This window comes from Entelurus aequoreus, linkage group LG15 (genome assembly GCF_033978785.1).
Source record: "Entelurus aequoreus isolate RoL-2023_Sb linkage group LG15, RoL_Eaeq_v1.1, whole genome shotgun sequence".
NCBI lineage: Eukaryota > Metazoa > Chordata > Actinopteri > Syngnathiformes > Syngnathidae > Entelurus > Entelurus aequoreus.
Genome location: NC_084745.1, coordinates 8854582 through 8872167, shown reverse-complemented (window position 1 = coordinate 8872167; position 17586 = coordinate 8854582). Strand labels below are relative to the sequence as shown.

Below are 17586 nucleotides of genomic sequence, written 5' to 3'. Positions count from 1 at the left end.
GGGGATAAATCGCACCCCCGGCCAAACTATGAAAAAAACTGCGATTTATAATGCGAAACAAGCCTGGCCCTAACCAATCTGGCGCCCTAGGCAAGATTTTAGGTGGCGCCCCCCCACATCGGCAGTGAAGTGTATATACTCACAAGAAACCGAATAGTTTTGTCTTTGACCTTTTTTTTTTACTTAAAGAAAGCAAATTAACATATTATATGAGAATGTTATGTTATGATTATCTTTAACCGAATCACAGCAGTGCTCAAATTAAAAAACAGCATTCCCTCTCATGTGATATTGCTTAATTAACATTAATGATGTGCACTTTAACAACTAGGCTTACAACTATACCTAATATATAAAGGGGTGGAAAAGTGACTATTACCTGCAGGGCAAACATTAGCTAACCAGAAGGCAATAACAATGTAAACAAAAAACACCTGCTTAAAAGATCTAATACAAATGTCCCTGAGGAATGTAAGGTGGGAGTACTGTAATTACCTAACGTTACATTATTATTTTCCATAACAATTTAGCCCCCTCCACAATATTAACCCGACGTTAAAACAGAACTATCTATTTATTGATTAGCAATTGCCGAATCATGTAACATTAGCTTAATGCTAAAAATCCAGGTTACTATCACATTCTGTAACAGACAAATAATTTCATGTAGGCTAACGTTACCTACCTGCTACCGCTGTCTTTTTCTCGTTTCTCCTCCTCTTCTTTTCCCTTTTTTCTTCCCTGGGAACCTGACAGTTTTGGCCGTTTTGACATCTTGTGTTGACTTTTTGATGTGGTGACGTCCAAAAAGAGTCATGATACGGGAAGACGGGAAGGGAGGGGGCGCACCGTGCGGGTGGAGGGGAGAAATCGTAATTTCTATTAAATAGGCTTTACTTTGCATTTTAATTAACGTGGGATTATTTTTTGTATTAAGAAATAATAGTACCAACTTTTTTTTTTTTTTTCTCCAACATTTGTGGCACTGGCGTGGCGCCCCCTGATGGACGGCGCCCTTAGCATTTGCCTATACGGCCTATGCCACGGGCCGGCCCTGATCCGAAAAATACGGTAGATGCGGGAAATATCGCTCAAAGGAAGACATGAAACTGCTATAGGAAAATACCAAAAAAAGAGAAAAAGCCACCAAAATAGGAGCGCAAGAATATAACTAAAACACTACACACAGGAAAACAGCAAAATGCTCAAAATAAGTCATGACAGTACACCTACTTTGAGACAAGAGCTATACTGATGCATGCTTGGTTATGCTTTAAAGTCATATCCAACAATTGCGACAACGACTTTTTACTGTCAACCGAGTTTCGTTTTTTAAATGATTTCTGCTGGTGGTGTGCCTCTGCATTTTTTCAACGCAAAAAATGTGCCTTGGCTCAAAAAAGGTTGAAAAACACTGATCTATATGACAAGAGCTGCGCTGTTTTTAAGGACTTACCAAAAATGGTAGCGTACTCCAGTCGTATAAAAGGATATTTGACCAGAGTTTCTGCAAAGAAATCTTCTCCTCTCATGAAGAGGCTCTCTGACGAGTGTGAACACATTGCTCGTCTTTTTTATACAATGCTAACGTGATGTCATTTACAAATGAAGTTGAAAAGCCCTGCTGTGGTGTAACCATCACATTGAAGCGTGTTTCACCTTCAGCAGACGAGCGTGGTAAGCGGCGTCGTCCTCGCCCTCTCCCCGCTGCTTGTCCACCTGGTACCTCTCGCAGGCCCGGACCAGGTCGTGGTTGTCATACAGAGGGGCGGGGTCAATGGAGTGGGCGTTAATCAGACTCACCAGGTATTCTCTGTAGTGCTTCCTGAAAACCGCAGCGACATCGGAGTCTTTAACGATGTCGACCCCGCAGCGTAGTGTGATGGGACACACTTAGCTCGCCGCAAAAGCAAAAACTCACTCGCAGAGTCCGGCCTGGCCAGGCTGAGATTGGCCGCCACACGGGGAATCGATCTGCTGACCTCCTTCGTCTTTCTGCTCCATCACGCCGCACGCATCTGCGTCACACGCGAGATTGAATATAGCGCCGTAATACCGCTTTGCCCCTCAAGAGGCAAGAGTGAGCAAACGTGACCACCTGTGTGAAGTTGGCCCTCCTGATCATTGCAAGTATTAATTCAATTAATTAAATTAAAGTACCAATGATTGTCACACACACACTAGGTGTGGTGAAATTTGTCCTCTGCATTTGACCCATCCCCTTGATCACCCCCTGGGAGGTGAGGGGAGCAGTGGGCAGCAGCGTAGCCACGCCCGGGAATCATTTTTGGTGATTTAACCCGCAATTCCAACCCTTGATGCTGAGTGCCAAGCAGGGAGGTAATGGGTCCCATTTTTATAGTCTTAGGTAGAGATGTCCGATAATATTGGCCTGCCGATATTATCGGCCGATAAATGCGTTAAAATGTAATATCGGAAATTATCGGTATCGTTTTTTTTATTATAGGTATCGTTTTTTTTGTTTGTTTGTTTGTTTTTTTTTACACTCATTGACACTCATTCACACAAAAGGGTTGTTTCTTTCTGTTATTAATATTCTGGGGCCGTACTTATCAAGCTTCTTAGAATTACTCCTAAGAAGTCTGCTAAGAGTTGACTTAAGAGTAAATAAATTCTTCGCTGAAAGCTGCACTTAAAAGTTAGTTATCAAGCGTCTTACTCACACTTTCAGCGAAGTGTAGGACTGAATCGTAAGTGTCACACTCAGAGCTGAATTACGACATTACTATGTGCCGTAAACGGGATTTTAGGTGACGTCATTTCTGTGTCCATAGAAATGACCAATCACGGAAGGGAATCCGTTGTCTAAGAATAAAGAAATATCTTGGAAATATTTAAGTGGACAATGGGAGTGTATATTTTGACAATAAACTACAAAATAATACAAAACAAACTAGTCCCCGCCGGCACTCACGCTACCGCTCCCTCTCTTCTATCGCCCACACACTCACCTCACGGCCACACACATACGCTACTGTCATAACATTTTCTTTCCAATTCATTAATTAGGCAACTAATTTGAAACTGGTGTGGGTGGCTCTATATATACTAGCCCACTGCAGACACATGCAGAAATCAACAAGGAATCGAAAAGTATTAAATCTGTGACAAAAATAATATCCGCTCTGTCTAAACGATACCGTTTGATCAGCTGCTCGTCATCAAAAAAAACAAAAACATTGTTCCGTTCCCTGAACGTTCGCGCACATCTCTCTCGCCTCAGTGCCATCCCCTGCTGGCAACTCCTAACCACTTAAGACACCTCTGAAGGTCTCTTAAATATTGTGGGGAGTAGGAGTGATTCTTAGACTTAAGAACGTTGATAGAAAGCTTTTATTCTTAAGTTTGAGAGTAGGACTAAATTTCGCAAATTCTCAGGACTTAAGTGTAAAATGGCACTCTAAGAAGCTTGATAAGTACGGCCCCTGGTTCCTACATTATATATCAATATATATCAATACAGTCTGCAAGGGATACAGTCCGTAAGCACACATGATTGTGCGTGCTGCTGGTCCACTAATAGTACTAACCTTTAACAGTTAATTTTACTAGTTTTCATTAATTACTAGTTTCAATGTAACTGTTTTTATATTGTTTTACTTTCTTTTTTATTCAAGAAAATGTTTTTAATTTATTTATCTTATTATTATTATTTTTTTAAAGTACCTTATCTTCACCATACCTGGTTGTCCAAATTAGGCATAATAATGTGTTAATTCCACGACTGTATATATCGGTTGATATCGGTATCGGTAATTAAAGAGTTGGACAATATCGGAATATCGGATATCGGCAAAAAGCCATTATCGGACATCCCTAGTCTTAGGTATGACCTGGCCGGGGTTTGAATTCACAACCTACCGATCTCAGGGCGGACACTCTAACCACTAGGCCACTGAGTAGGTCGGTCCACAAACAGGATCCTTAAAATAACACTGCCACGTTTCCTTTGTTATTCTAAAATATATTTTCTGACTAGTGATGTCATCCACCTCGTCGAAATCTCCCTAAACGTGTCGTATTCGTTTGTAATGTATATTTTCTGTCTATTATGTTTATATGTTATTAATGTGTTATTATTCATAACCAGCCCCCCCCAACCTTGTCAAAATCTCCCCAAACTAGACACAAACGTTTGTGCTGCAAAAATGTTGTCCATTATAGTTTGGATGTAAACAGCCCCTCCCCAACCTTATCAAAATCTCCCCAAAAATTGTCACAAATGTTTGTGCTGCCAAAATGTTTAGTCCATTATAGTGTTCATGTTATCAATTTGTTATTATTCATACACAGCCCCAGCTTGTCAAAATCTCCCCAAACGTGTCCCATTCATTTGTGCTGGATTTTTTTGGTCTATTACAGTTTTTATGTTAATAACATTGCATCATTCATAACAAGCCCCCCCCCCCCTATCAAAATCCCCCTAAACCTGTCCAACTTGTTTGTGCTGATTTTCTTTGTATATTAGTTGTTATGTTATTTAAGTTTTAATGTTACTAAGGTGACAGCACCTCCACCCTCTTGTCAAAATATCCCCAAACTTGCCCTGTTTGTTTGTACTGCACATTTGTGCTAGTTTGTGCTACATTTTTTGTCTAACTATCATAGTTTTTATGTTATTTAAGTTGTATTGTTTTTATGTTACTAACGTGACATTATCCATAACCAGCACCTCTCCCCTCTTGTCAAAATCTCCCCAAACGTGTCCTATTTGTTTGTACTACACATTTGTGCGCCAATTTATTTTGTCTAGCTATCATAGTTTTTACGTTATTTAAGTTTTAACGTTACTAACGTGACATTATCCAAAACCAGCACCTCTTGTCAAAATCTCCCAAAACTAGTGGCATTTGTTTGTACTACACGTTTGTGCTGGTTTGTGCTACATTTTTTGTCTGACTATCATAGTTTTTATGTTAAAGTTTTATAGTTATGTTACTAACGTGACATTATCCATAACCAGCACCTCTCCCCTCGTCAAAATCTCCCCGAACGTGCCCTATTTGTACTACACATTTGTGCTACAATTTTTTTGTCTAACTATCATAGTTTTTACATTATTTAAGTTTTATATTTTTTATGTTACGAATGTGAAATGATCCATAACCAGGACCTCTCCCCTCTTGTCAAAATCTCCCCAAACTAGTCCCATTTGTTTGTACTACACATTTGTGCTAAAAAATTTTTTGTCTAACTATCATAGTTTTATGTTATTTAAGTTTTATAGTTTTTATGTTACCAAGGTGACATTATCCATAACCAGCACCTCTCCCCTCTTGTCAAAATCTCCCCGGACGTGTCCTATTCGTACTACACATTTGTGTTACAATTTTTTTGTCTAACTATCATAGTTTTTACGTTATTTACCGTATTTTTCGGACTATAAGTCGCAGTTTTTTTCATAGTTTGGCCGGCCGGGGGTGCGACTTATACTCAGGAGCGACTTATGTGTGAAATTATTAACACATTACTGTAAAATATCAAATAATATTATTTAGCTCAATCACGTAAGAGACTAGACGTATAAGATTTCATGGGATTTAGCGATTAGGAGTGACAGATCGTTTGGTAAACGTATAGCACAGGGGTCGGGAACCTTTTTGGCTGAGAGAGCCATGAAAGCCAAATATTAAAAAATTTATTTCCGTGAGAGCCATATATTTTTTTACACTGAATACAACTAAATGCGTGCATTTTTAAGTAAGACCAACATTTTTAGAGTATAATAAGTCTCTTATTCTTTTTAATAACATTGTTATTCTAAAGGTAACCAATAATAAATACAATACTTCTTACCATTAATACGACTTCTTGAACAGGTGCGATAGAAAACGGATGGATGGATTAAAATGCATGAAAATGTTTTATAATTTGAACTTTATTTTTAACACTGTGATTACCAGCGGAATTATTCATTACTTACCGTGTTAAGCAATGTCAGCTAAGATTTATCTGAGAGCCAGATGCAGTCATCAAAAGAGCCACATCTGGCTCTGGAGCCATAGGTTCCCTACCCCTGGTATAGCATGTTCTATATGTTATAGTTATTTGAATGACTCTTACCATAATATGTTACGTTAACATACCAGGCACGTTCTCAGTTGGTTATTTATGCCTCATATAACGTACACTTATTCAGCCTGTTGTTCACTATTCTTTATTTATTTTAAATTGCCTTTCAAATGTCTATTCTTGGTGTTGGGCTTTATCAAATAAATTTCCCCCAAAAATGCGACTTATACTCCAGTGCGACTTATATATGTGTTTTTTTCCTTCTTTATTATGCATTTTCGGCCGGTGCGACTTATACTCCGGAGCGACTTATAGTCCGAAAAATACGGTACTACACTTTTGTGCGCCAATTTATTTTGTCTAACTATCATAGTTTTTACGTTATTTAAGTTTTAATGTTACTAACGTGACATTATCCATAACCAGGACCTCTCCCATCTTGTCAAAATCTCCCCAAACTAGTCCCATTTGTTTGTACTACACATTTGTGCTGGTTTGTGCTAAAAAAAATAATTTTGTAACTATCATAGTTTTATGTTATTTAAGTTTTATAGTTTTTATGTTACTAACGTGACATTATCCATAACCAGGACCTCTCCCATCTTGTCAAAATCTCCCCAAACTAGTCCCATTTGTTTGTACTACACATTTGTGCTGGTTTGTGCTAAAAAAAAATAAAAAATTGTGTAACTATCATAGTTTTATGTTATTTAAGTTTTATAGTTTTTATGTTACTAACGTGACATTATCCATAACCAGGACCTCTAACCGCTTGTCAAAATCTCCCCAAACTGGTCCCATTTGTTTGTACTACACATTTGTGCTGGTTTGTGCTACATTTTTTGTCTTACTATCATAGTTTTATGTTATTTAAGTTTTATAATTTTTGTTACCAAGGTGACATTATCCATAACCAGCACCTCTCCCCTCTTGTCAAAATCTCCCCAAACGTGCCCTATTCGTACTACACATTTGTGCTACAATTTTTTTTGGTCTAACTATCATAGTTTTTACGTTATTTAAGTTTGATATTTTTTATTTAGACTTAGACTTCCTTTTTATTGTCATTCAAATTTGAACTTTACAGTGCAGATAAGAACGAAATTTTGTTGCATTAGCTCATGGTAGTGCAGGATAAAAAAGCAATAACGTGCAGATATAAATAAATAGATTACTGTACAGATAAATATATTGCACTTTTGCATATGCATCCAGGTTTATGGATGTATGTTATATTGTCTTTATATTCCAGCGAGTTAATCCATTTTTGGGGGTAATTGAGGGGATAATTATGCTGCGTATTGAGGGGATAATTATGCTGCGTATGTATTTATGTTACTAACGTGAAAGGATCCATAACCAGGACCTCTCCCCCAACTTATCCTATTTGTTTGTACTACACATTTGTGTAGTTTGTGCTACATTTTTTTTGTCTAACCATCATAGTTTTTATGTTATGGGGCTGGTTATGAATAATAACACATCAACAACATAAAAACTCTATTTTTTAGTCATATAAAACTAACATTTTTGCAGCACAAACCAGGAAAAAAAGTTTGGAACAAGTTTGGAGAGATTTTGACAGGGTGGTGGTGGGGTGGGGGGGCTAGTTATATTTATAGTTAGTATATAGTTATAGTTTTATTCTTTGGCTTTTAACACTACGTGAGTTGTGTGGTCCTCTGTCCTCTGTGTTTTTTTTTTATACATTTTGATTTCTATTTCATGTTTTAATTGGTTTTACCCTTTAAAATCCTTTTTAAATCATATTTATTTTTATATTTATTTATTTTTTGTTTTTATTCAGTGATTGGTGGAGCTAAGGATAATATTTGAATATTGTTTTTAATATTGTTTTTTTTTTTAAATATTGTTGTGCAGCACTTTGGAAACATTTTTGTTGTTTAAATGTGCTATATAAATAAAGTGGATTGGATTGGATGAATAATAACATTTTAGTAACATAAAAACTATAATAAGTAGACCAAAAACATTTGCAGCATAAACGAATGGGACAAGTTTTGTAAGATTTTGACAAGGTGGGTGGGGCTGGATGACGTATTTTATAACAACTAAACCATACAAGGGTAAGGGGGGCCAACATCACACGGGTGACGTGTCGAGCGGAAGTCGCTCTCACCTGTCTGCTGTGCATCGGAAGGCTCCGTGTTGAAGTCCACGCCACTCCTCTGACAAACAAAGCCCGATCAGAAAGACGACGTCGCAAAGAGAGGACACAAACAGTTTCCTACTTGCAGCAGAGCTTGCAGTCTGGCCGACTCCCAGTCCCGCATGTAGAAGAGGCAGTCGCGAGGATGGTGGGCGTGAAGGCCCGTGTAGCTGCACTCCTCTGTCCTGCAGCACATCTTTGACACGGCATGGATATTTAGCTCACGTTACTGCCACTAAGTTAGAGATTATGCAGGCTCACCTTGTAGTAGGGGTTGTTGCAGCCGCTGCAGAACTGGTACCTGCACTGGAAGCAGGTGAAGTGCATGCAGCCGCCTTTTGTCAGCGCGTACTGGAAGCGACAGTGAGGACAGGCTGGGAACAAGATATATTGTGTGTTGGTCATGTAGGATGTCTTCTTGTTATTTTTTGTTTTTGTGATGTGTAATGTCTATTGTTCAAATGTACGGCAGTGAAAATGAATTTCCCCACGGGGACCAATAAATCTAAATCTAAAAAATATGGAAACGGGGTTTGTACATTTTGACAGAAAAAAAGCACGAAGGCATGCAAGTGCAGCTCTTAACTCAATATTATTTGATGCGACAAGCTACAGTAGGAAAGGGATTTATGCGCCCCCATTCTTGGGTGGATCTCACATGAGAGGAAGAGGAGGTGTTAAATCATTTTGCAATGCAGTCTGCTGGAAATGAGGGAAAGCTCCACTCTACACAGCAACTGACGGTGTGGTCAAAGTCGGAATGGCGAGTAAAGCGGATAGCAGTGTTTCCCATAAACTGCCAAGATACCTGTGGCGGTGGGGGCGTGGCTATGGGCGTGGTCACCATGACATCATCGAGTAATTTGCATAATTTACTACAATGATTTGATTTTCTCTAAAAAGGCTAAAAAAATGTATACTTACTAATTAATAGGGATGTCCGATATTATCGGCCGATAAATGCGTTAAAATGTAATATCGGAAATTATCAGTATCGGTTTTTTTTATTATCTGTATCGTTTTTTTGGTGGTTTTTTTTATTAAATCAACATAAAAAACACAAGATACACTTACAATTAGTGCACCAACCCAAAAAACCTCCCTCCCCCCATTTCTTTCTGTTATCAATATTCTGGTTCCTACATTATATATCAATATATATCAATACAGTCTGCAAGGGATACAGTCTGTAAGCACACATGATTGTGCGGGCTGCTGGTCCACTAATAGTACTAACCTTTAACAGTTCATTTGACTCATTTTCATTAATTACTAGTTTCTATGTAACTGTTTTTATATTGTTTTACTTTCTTTTTTATTCAAGAAAATGTTTTTAATTTAGTTATCTTATTTTATTATTTTTTTTAAAAAGTACCTTACCTTCACCATACCTGGTTGTCCAAATTAGGCATAATAATGTGTTAATTCCACGACTGCATATATCGGTTGATATCGGTATCGGTTGATATCGGTATCGGTAATTAAAGAGTTGGACAATATCGGAATATCGGATATCGGCAAAAAGCCATTATCGGACATCCCTACTAATTAATAATACAGTTTTGTTTTAAACGTCCATCCATCCATCCATTTTACAATATAATTACAACACTTTATGTACATATTTATATACAGATTTGAACAATAAGTTATTCACTGAAATATATTTATTAATTGTGGTTCTTACAAAAAATATATCTTATAAAATATAAAAGCTAAAATGTCTCAAAGCTCTGCCCCTTTAATTAGTGCATACTAAATAATTTAACATTAGCCTACTACTACAACCATATTATTTACCAGCAACATAAAGTGAAACAGAGGCAGAGGTGTCCTGCCACAGTCGGTAACAAATAAACAGAAAACAGTAGTGGTGGTAGATAGACACAGAGCTTCATCAAACATCTGATCCACTGAACAAAGAGCTCCAAAAATCTTGAACTTTAGACTGCCATCAGTTTTACTCCCTACACGTAACCATGTGTTTCCTACTGCCTGCAGACTTTGCACCCTTTGTTATATACACATGTTGTGTTTCTAATATAAATACATTTAATAAAGTCAAATACAAATAAGGCAACGAGAGGACAAAAAATAAATAAATAAATAAATAAAATAAAATTTAAAAAAAACTAAACATTTATAAAAATTTTTTTTTTTTTTTAATTTTATTTTTGGCGGACGTAATTCTTTCGTGGCGGGCTGCCACAAATAATTGAATGTGTGGGAAACCCTGAATAGTGCACTCCCGCAATTCGTCACGTTTCATGTGTCAGGTGAATCAATCCCATTCCCACTGTATTTCTTGCCTTTGTGTCATTCAAACCCTTTTTCTTATGAAAATTCTACACTAGCTGAAATTAAGTTAGTTTGTTGGTAAACAACGGTAATAATTGGAAAAAAATGAAAACTGTGTAATATTATCATCAAGGGCTTTTGTATCCGCGATGTGGCCCACCATGAAAATGAGTTTGACGCCCTTGCCATTGAAGCAAAGTAAAAAATAAATAAAAAGTGTCACAATAGAAAGTTGAGCACTTGGATTTCGTGACATTTTAGAAAAACCAACCCTTGGAAAAGTGTCCTTTTTCTGCAGTTTTTTGGTCCTGTTAAGAAAGGTTCCCTGCCTCCAGAGCACAGGAGGTGCATCATTAAAAAGACAAGGATATGGGTTATACTTGTAAAGGATACTCACTGATGCCGTTGTCTCTCAGGTAGCCAGCCAGGCCCTGCTTCTGGTACTCCGGGTCATTGTCCCTCTTCCACTGCTGGAACTGCCCGCAGGTCAGATCCTGGTGCTGAGGCTCCCACTGACAACACCCGCACACGCACCGTCAACCTCCAACTCACACACTTGCTGGTTTGAAATACTTCAATCTGTGTTGCCCCTCACTGGTTTCTTGCACTGAGCGCAGAAACTCTTGCAGCAGGACAGACATGTGACTTTCAGCTGCTCGCCTTCATTGATGAAGCCCGACGTGCACTGAGACGTAAACATAAAACAACTGATTTAATGGGTTGTAGATACATAAAAAAACAAAGTAAAATATACAAGCAGAGTACAAATGTGCATAGATTAGATCAGGGGTGTCCAAAGCTAATTTTTTAATGGCCCGTGGCACAATCATTTAGCATTCTAATATTAGCATTAGGGATGTCCGATAATGGCTTTTTGCCGATATCCGATATGCCGATATTGTCCAACTCTTTAATTACCGATACCGATATCAACCGATACCGATATCAACCAATATATACAGTCGTGGAATTAACACATTATTATGCCTAATTTGGACAACCAGGTATGGTGAAGATAAGGTACTTTTAAAAAAAAATAATAAAATAAAATAAGATAAATAAATTAAAAACATTTTCTTGAATAAAAAAGAAAGTAAAACAATATAAAAACAGTTACATAGAAACTAGTAATTAATGAAAATTTGTAAAATTAACTGTTAAAGGTTAGTATTATTAGTGGAGCAGCAGCACGCACAATCATGTGTGCTTACGGACTGTATCCCTTGCAGACTGTATTGATATATATTGATATATAATGTAGGAAGCAGAATATTAATAACAGAAAGAAACAACCCTTTTGTGTGAATGAGTGTAAATGGGGGAGGGAGGTTTTTTGGGTTGGTGCACTAATTGTAAGTGTATCTTGTGTTTTTTATGTGGATTTAATAGAAAAATAAATAAATAAATAAAAAAATATTTAAAAAAAACGATACTGATAATATAAAAACCGTTACCGATAATTTCCGATATTACATTTTAACGCATTTATGGCCGACCGATATTATCGGACATCTCTAATTAGCATGCTAGCTTTTTTATTCCAATTTTGGCAGGTATACACCTAAGTGTAAACCAAACTTCATGTTTTTTGTGACCAACAAGTATGTGCTCCAATCACTCCATCACAGAAAATGTGTAGAAATGATTGGAAACTCAAGACAGCCATGACATTATGTTCTTTACAACTGTATGTCCACTTTTGACCACCACTGTAGATAATGGGTTTCACTATGTAAAGCACTTTTGAGGTTCTGGAGACCAAGCGCTATATGAATATAATTCACTTCACTATTGAAATAATGCTAACTGTAAGCATGCGATTGTTAGCATAGTACAGTTAACATGCCAGCTTTTTTAGCTCATATTTTTTGTTATTTGACACTATCTGGCTAGTGAGCTAAAAGTTGGGCTTTTGAGCTTCAGCATTCAGACAAATTAGTTGTTTGAAGACAATCTACATTTTGTACTGGTTTTGAAGGTGAAAACTACCAAAATGGCCTCCGCAATGCCGGCATCTCTTTGTCAGTCTGTGGCCCTCAGTGGAAAAGGTTGGGGAAGATAGATATTTGCACAGGTATTTGTTGTGGTTAAAACTAGAAATGTCCGATAATATCGGGCTGCAGATATTATCGGCCGATAAAGGCTTTAAAATGTAATATCGGAAATTATCGGTATCTGTTTCAAAAAGTAAAATGTATGGCTTTTTAAAACGCCGCTGTGTACACGGACGTAGGGAGAAGTACACAGCGCCAATAAACCTTAAAGGCACTGCCTTTGGATGCCGGCCCAATCACATAATATCTGCGGCTTTTCACACACACAAGTGAATGCAAGGCATACTTGGTCAACAGCCATACAGGTCACACTGAGGGTAGCCGTATAAACAACTTTAACACTGTTACAAATATGTGAACCCACACCAAACAAGAATGACAAACACATTTCGGGAGAACATCCGCACCGTAACACAACATAAACACAACAGAACAAATACCCAGAACCCCTTGCAGCACTAACTCTTCCGGGACGCTACAATATACACCCCCTTCTACTCCAACCCCACCTCAACCTCCTCATGCTCTCTCAGGGAGAGCATGTCCCAAATTCCAAGCTGCTGTTTTGAGGCATGTTAAAAAAAATAATGCACTTTGTGACTTCAATAATAAATATGGCAGTGCCATGTTGGCATTTTTTTCCCATAACTTGAGTTGATTTATTTTGGAAAACCTTGTAACATTGTTTAATGCATCCAGTGGGGCATCACAACAAAATTAGGCATAATAATGTGTTCATTCCACGACTGTATGTATCGGTATCGGTTGATATTGAAATGTTGCTATGTTGTCTATTACCATTGTTGGTATATTCATTACTCCTACATTGTTGATAAAAATTATTGTTACAGTGTAATAATTATTGTTACCTGTGGTAATGCCACTATGATACAACATCTGTATTATAATCCTTGAACAAAGTAAGAGTGAAACTCATGTGAATAATCACTGAATGAAGAACTGTGGGTGGGATTAAATAAATGAGCTTCTTCCCACTCCCTTTCAGGCAAAACTGGACAATCATGCATTACATACTATACATTACCTTTTGCACTATATTCATTTATATTATTATTAGAGATGTCCGATAATATCGGCCTGCCAATATTATTGGCCGATAAATGCTTTAAAATGTAATGTCGGAAATTATCGGTATCGTTTTTTTTTATTATCGTATCGTTTTTTTTTGTTTTTTTTTAAAATTAAATCAACATAAAAAACACAATATACACTTACGATTAGTGCACCAACCCAAAAAACCTCCCTCCCTCATTTACACTCATTCACACAAAAGGGTTGTTTCTTTCTGTTATTAATATTCTGGTTCCTACATTATATATCAATATACATCAATTAGGGTTGTGAACGATAAACCGATGCGACCGAGTATTCGATTCAACAAGTGAGCGATTAGATTGCATCGATAGCAGACTCCTCAATCAATGCGAATAATCCATGAATTCCTAGCTGAATCGGTTATAGAGTCATGGATCGGTTATCGCGAGACTTTGCATGGGTTGGCTAGATTACAATATGCTTCAGCGTCTCTAAAACAACGCGAGAGCTGAAGCTACTCGCCAAACGCGGTAGCCGCCTAGCTGGTATTAGCACGAGTGATAAACAAGAGACAACACGGAAAATGAATGTGGAGGACAACGAAAGCGTCAGTCTGACCAAAGGTGATAATGGACCGAGAAAGATTTTTTTAAAAAAAACACTATAGTGGTGGAAAGAGCAGCAGGACTTGCCACTGCTGTCATCTCTCGCTAAAAGATACCTCTGCATCCCGGTGTTGTGCCGGGAAACGCACCCCTGCCGTAAAATGCACCCCCTGACGCGGGAGCGCGCTGACGTCACTCGTCTCGAAAAGTATATCTAAACTCGGCTGTAATGACCGAAGTGGCTGAAATCGCCTCTTTTAAATCGCCTCTTTCGGCATAAAAAAAGTACATAAAGTGAAATAATCCAAGTTTTCTTTATTTGTGGATGGATTAAAAATTGTGAGCCTTTAATGACTTCTATTCTGTGCTACTTTTACCTCTGGAGTTCCCATCCTACAATTCAGCCAGACTTTTTTTGGTCCATGTCTAAAAATAAATACATTGACATGTGATTTTGTTTTTCTGGTTTTTTTTGCCCGTGCCGTAAAGCCACAATGCTTGGGGAGTTGGAGTCTTGAATATTAACCGTCAAATCGAATCGTATCGTTCGGAATCGAATCTAATCTAATCGGTCTGTAATAAAAGGATATCGTTTTTGAATCGAATCGTAACCTGTGTATCTAGATGCATATCGAATCGTTTATCAGAGAGAGATGTGCAACCCTAATATCAATACTGTCTGCAAGGGATACAGTCCGTAAGCACACATGATTGTGCGTGCTGCTGGTCCACTAATAGTACTAACATTTAACAGTTAATTTTACTCATTTTCATTAACTACTAGTTTCTATGTAACTGTTTTTATATTGTTTTACTTTCTTTTTTATTCAAAAAAATGTTTTTAATTTATTTATCTTATCTTATTTTATTATTATTTTTAAAAAGGACCTTATCTTCACCATACCTGGTTGTCCAAATTAGGCATAATAATGTGTTAATTCCACGACTGTATAAATCGGTATCGGTTGATATCGGTATAAGTAATTAAGAGTTGGACAATATCGGATATCGGCAAAAAGCCATTATTGGACATCCTTAATTATTATTTGTTGTCAAATTTGTACTTTTTTATGTCATTGCCTGAAATAAATAAATAAATAAATAAATGAAAAAAATGAAAATATCGGAATCGGTAATTAAGAGTTGGACAAAATCGGAATATCGGCAAAAAAGCCAGTATCGGACATCTCTAGTTAAAACTGATGCGACTCACATGGCAGCACCACAGGAACTTGGGGTCCTTCATCAGAGCGTGCTCCGTCAGTTTTTTGTGGAAGAGGTCGTAGACGTCAGCCGTCAGACATTCCCTCAGCTGCAAAAGTCACAGGTGAATGCGTGGTCCACAGCGGCGTGGTCAGCGGTCTCACCTGGATGTCCAGCGTGGAGAAGTAGCTGTCCAGCTGCTCGGGGTCGTTGATGTCCGGCTCGCGGCAGATGGGACACACCATGTCCCGGATGTGTTTGTCCCGCACGGTGATGGTGAAGTGCTGCGTGAAGCACTCCTGGCACACGGCGCACTGGCACGAGGTCAGCGAGCGCATCTGCGCACAATCGGACGTTTTTTTGTTTACACTCCACGCCCGTGTAGGGACCGCCACGGCGCCCTCACCTTGCTGTGCGGGAAGACGCTGAGGCAGCACGGACACTCGTTGTTGAGGACGCGCCTGATGAAGTCGCGGTCGTGCGACTCCTTCACGGCTTCCACCACGTCCTCCAGGGTGTACGACACGTCGGGCTCCTGCAGCAGCGACAGGGTGAGCTCGCAGCGCCCCCAGCTGGGCAGGTCGTACAGCGCCAGGAGACGGCGGCACATCCTCTGTGACGGTGAGAAGGCGGCATGAAACAATAAAGAAAAAAAAAAAACGGATTTTAAAAGCGCGGTCGCTTCTCACCTCTTTGTCCGGGTCTTTGGGGTCGATTGGCGGCTCGGGCTGCTCGCTCCACATGTGCAGGTGGAAGGGGTCCAGGAGGGGGCGCTGCAGTATGGACAGGGCGCCCTTCAAGTCGCCGCCGCTCTGACGCATGGCCTCCTCGCACTGCGACACGTCCCTGAAGCCCAGGGACTGAAGCTCCCTCATCTGGGACACAAAACCAGAATCATCATCAGCAATTAGCGAGGTAAATGCTTTTTATTCCACATTTCCACTTCCGGTGTGCCATGTCATGTGACAATTGGCGACTGGCGAGAAGGAACTCCGTCAAGGTTATTTGCTACAATATTTGGCGTAGCGTTTCCCCTGGACACATTTATGCAAGAAAGGCTAAAGGAGTTGAGTACTTTTTACATTTCAAGGCAATAAGGAGCATCAATAAAAGTTTTTACAACAACAACGTCTGTCAGAATAATTGTATAGAATGTGAGATATAACAGGATAATGCAAACATTTAGCATTTGTTTTCAAAACGCTTACAAAAAAGTGGGACCCCAAAAATTTACTGTGGGACCCCATTTTTCTGACTTGATGGGGACCACATTTTGAAAATTCATATATCACAAAACTTTGTGTTTCAATGAGTTCCCGGCGAGAAGACAAAAGCTGTCTTTGATCCTACCAAGCAGAAGGCTTGTAAAACTCCACTGTGTAGGATGGGAAGCAACATGAAGGTGTTCTGTTTTGTTGATGTATTGTAATCCACAGAAAGATTTTGTCTTGGCCAGAGAACTACAAAGCGGAGAGGAAGCAGGACCAGACTCCCCTCCAGGCGACCTCTTCTTTGAACTGTTTTACGACCTTTTCTTTGAACCAACCTTTTCTTTGAACTGTTTTGTGACAAAGGCGATGGCTGTTTACGACCCCCGTCCCTTAGAAACAGCTGTTGCCATGTAATCAGGGAAAGTCCAAATAAAAGAGGAGGCGTACAATCTTTCGTCAGAGCGTGATGGAGACTGTACAAGAGTACAACCCAGACGTTTCTCCTCAATTGAGCCAAATTTAATTCTGTCCCTGTTTAATTCCTTGCTTCTTGTCTTGTTTTATAGATGTCATCAGTGTTTGAACCTGACAGTGTCCATTTGTGGCCTAAAGCTCCTTTTATTGGCATTTTCCTTACATTCCCCCCCCCAAATATCAAAAGGGTTCATTAGAATCACACTGAGCATACTGTCAAAGCTTAACCTATAACAATCTACAAGGTTAATATAGTTGGCTTCTCTTTCTTTCCCTCCATTTATCTCCATTTGAACAATTGTATTGTTAATAATAGAGGTAATTGTGTGAATGCTATGGTTTTCTACACCACAATTCATCTATTTTACTAAATGGTCTAGGGCCCAAGTATATCACTGATATGCTCCCACTATATAAGCCCTCTAGATCACTAAGATCTTCTGAGACCAATCTGTTAGCGGTTCCAAGAGTAAACTCAAATC

General features: G+C 38.7%; 1 protein-coding gene across 3 annotated transcripts in view; it reads right to left on the bottom strand.

Annotated features, from left to right (window-relative positions):
* Positions 1-17586, bottom strand: part of LOC133629746 (E3 ubiquitin-protein ligase RNF31-like) — a 51286-nt gene that overhangs the window by 14214 nt on the left and 19486 nt on the right. For all 3 annotated transcript variants that reach the window (XR_009821115.1, XM_062020703.1, XM_062020702.1), the window contains exons 13-23: positions 16109-16294; positions 15826-16032; positions 15584-15757; positions 15430-15528; positions 11097-11186; positions 10899-11013; positions 8465-8577; positions 8286-8399; positions 8174-8222; positions 1922-2018; positions 1660-1825 (exon numbers count right to left, since the gene is read on the bottom strand). Coding sequence is in view for 2 of the 3 variants with exons in the window: in XM_062020703.1 (XP_061876687.1) it covers positions 1660-1825; positions 1922-2018; positions 8174-8222; positions 8286-8399; positions 8465-8577; positions 10899-11013; positions 11097-11186; positions 15430-15528; positions 15584-15757; positions 15826-16032; positions 16109-16294 (1410 nt within the window). In the remaining variant the exon portion in view is untranslated. The remainder of the gene's footprint in view (positions 1-1659; positions 1826-1921; positions 2019-8173; positions 8223-8285; positions 8400-8464; positions 8578-10898; positions 11014-11096; positions 11187-15429; positions 15529-15583; positions 15758-15825; positions 16033-16108; positions 16295-17586) is intronic.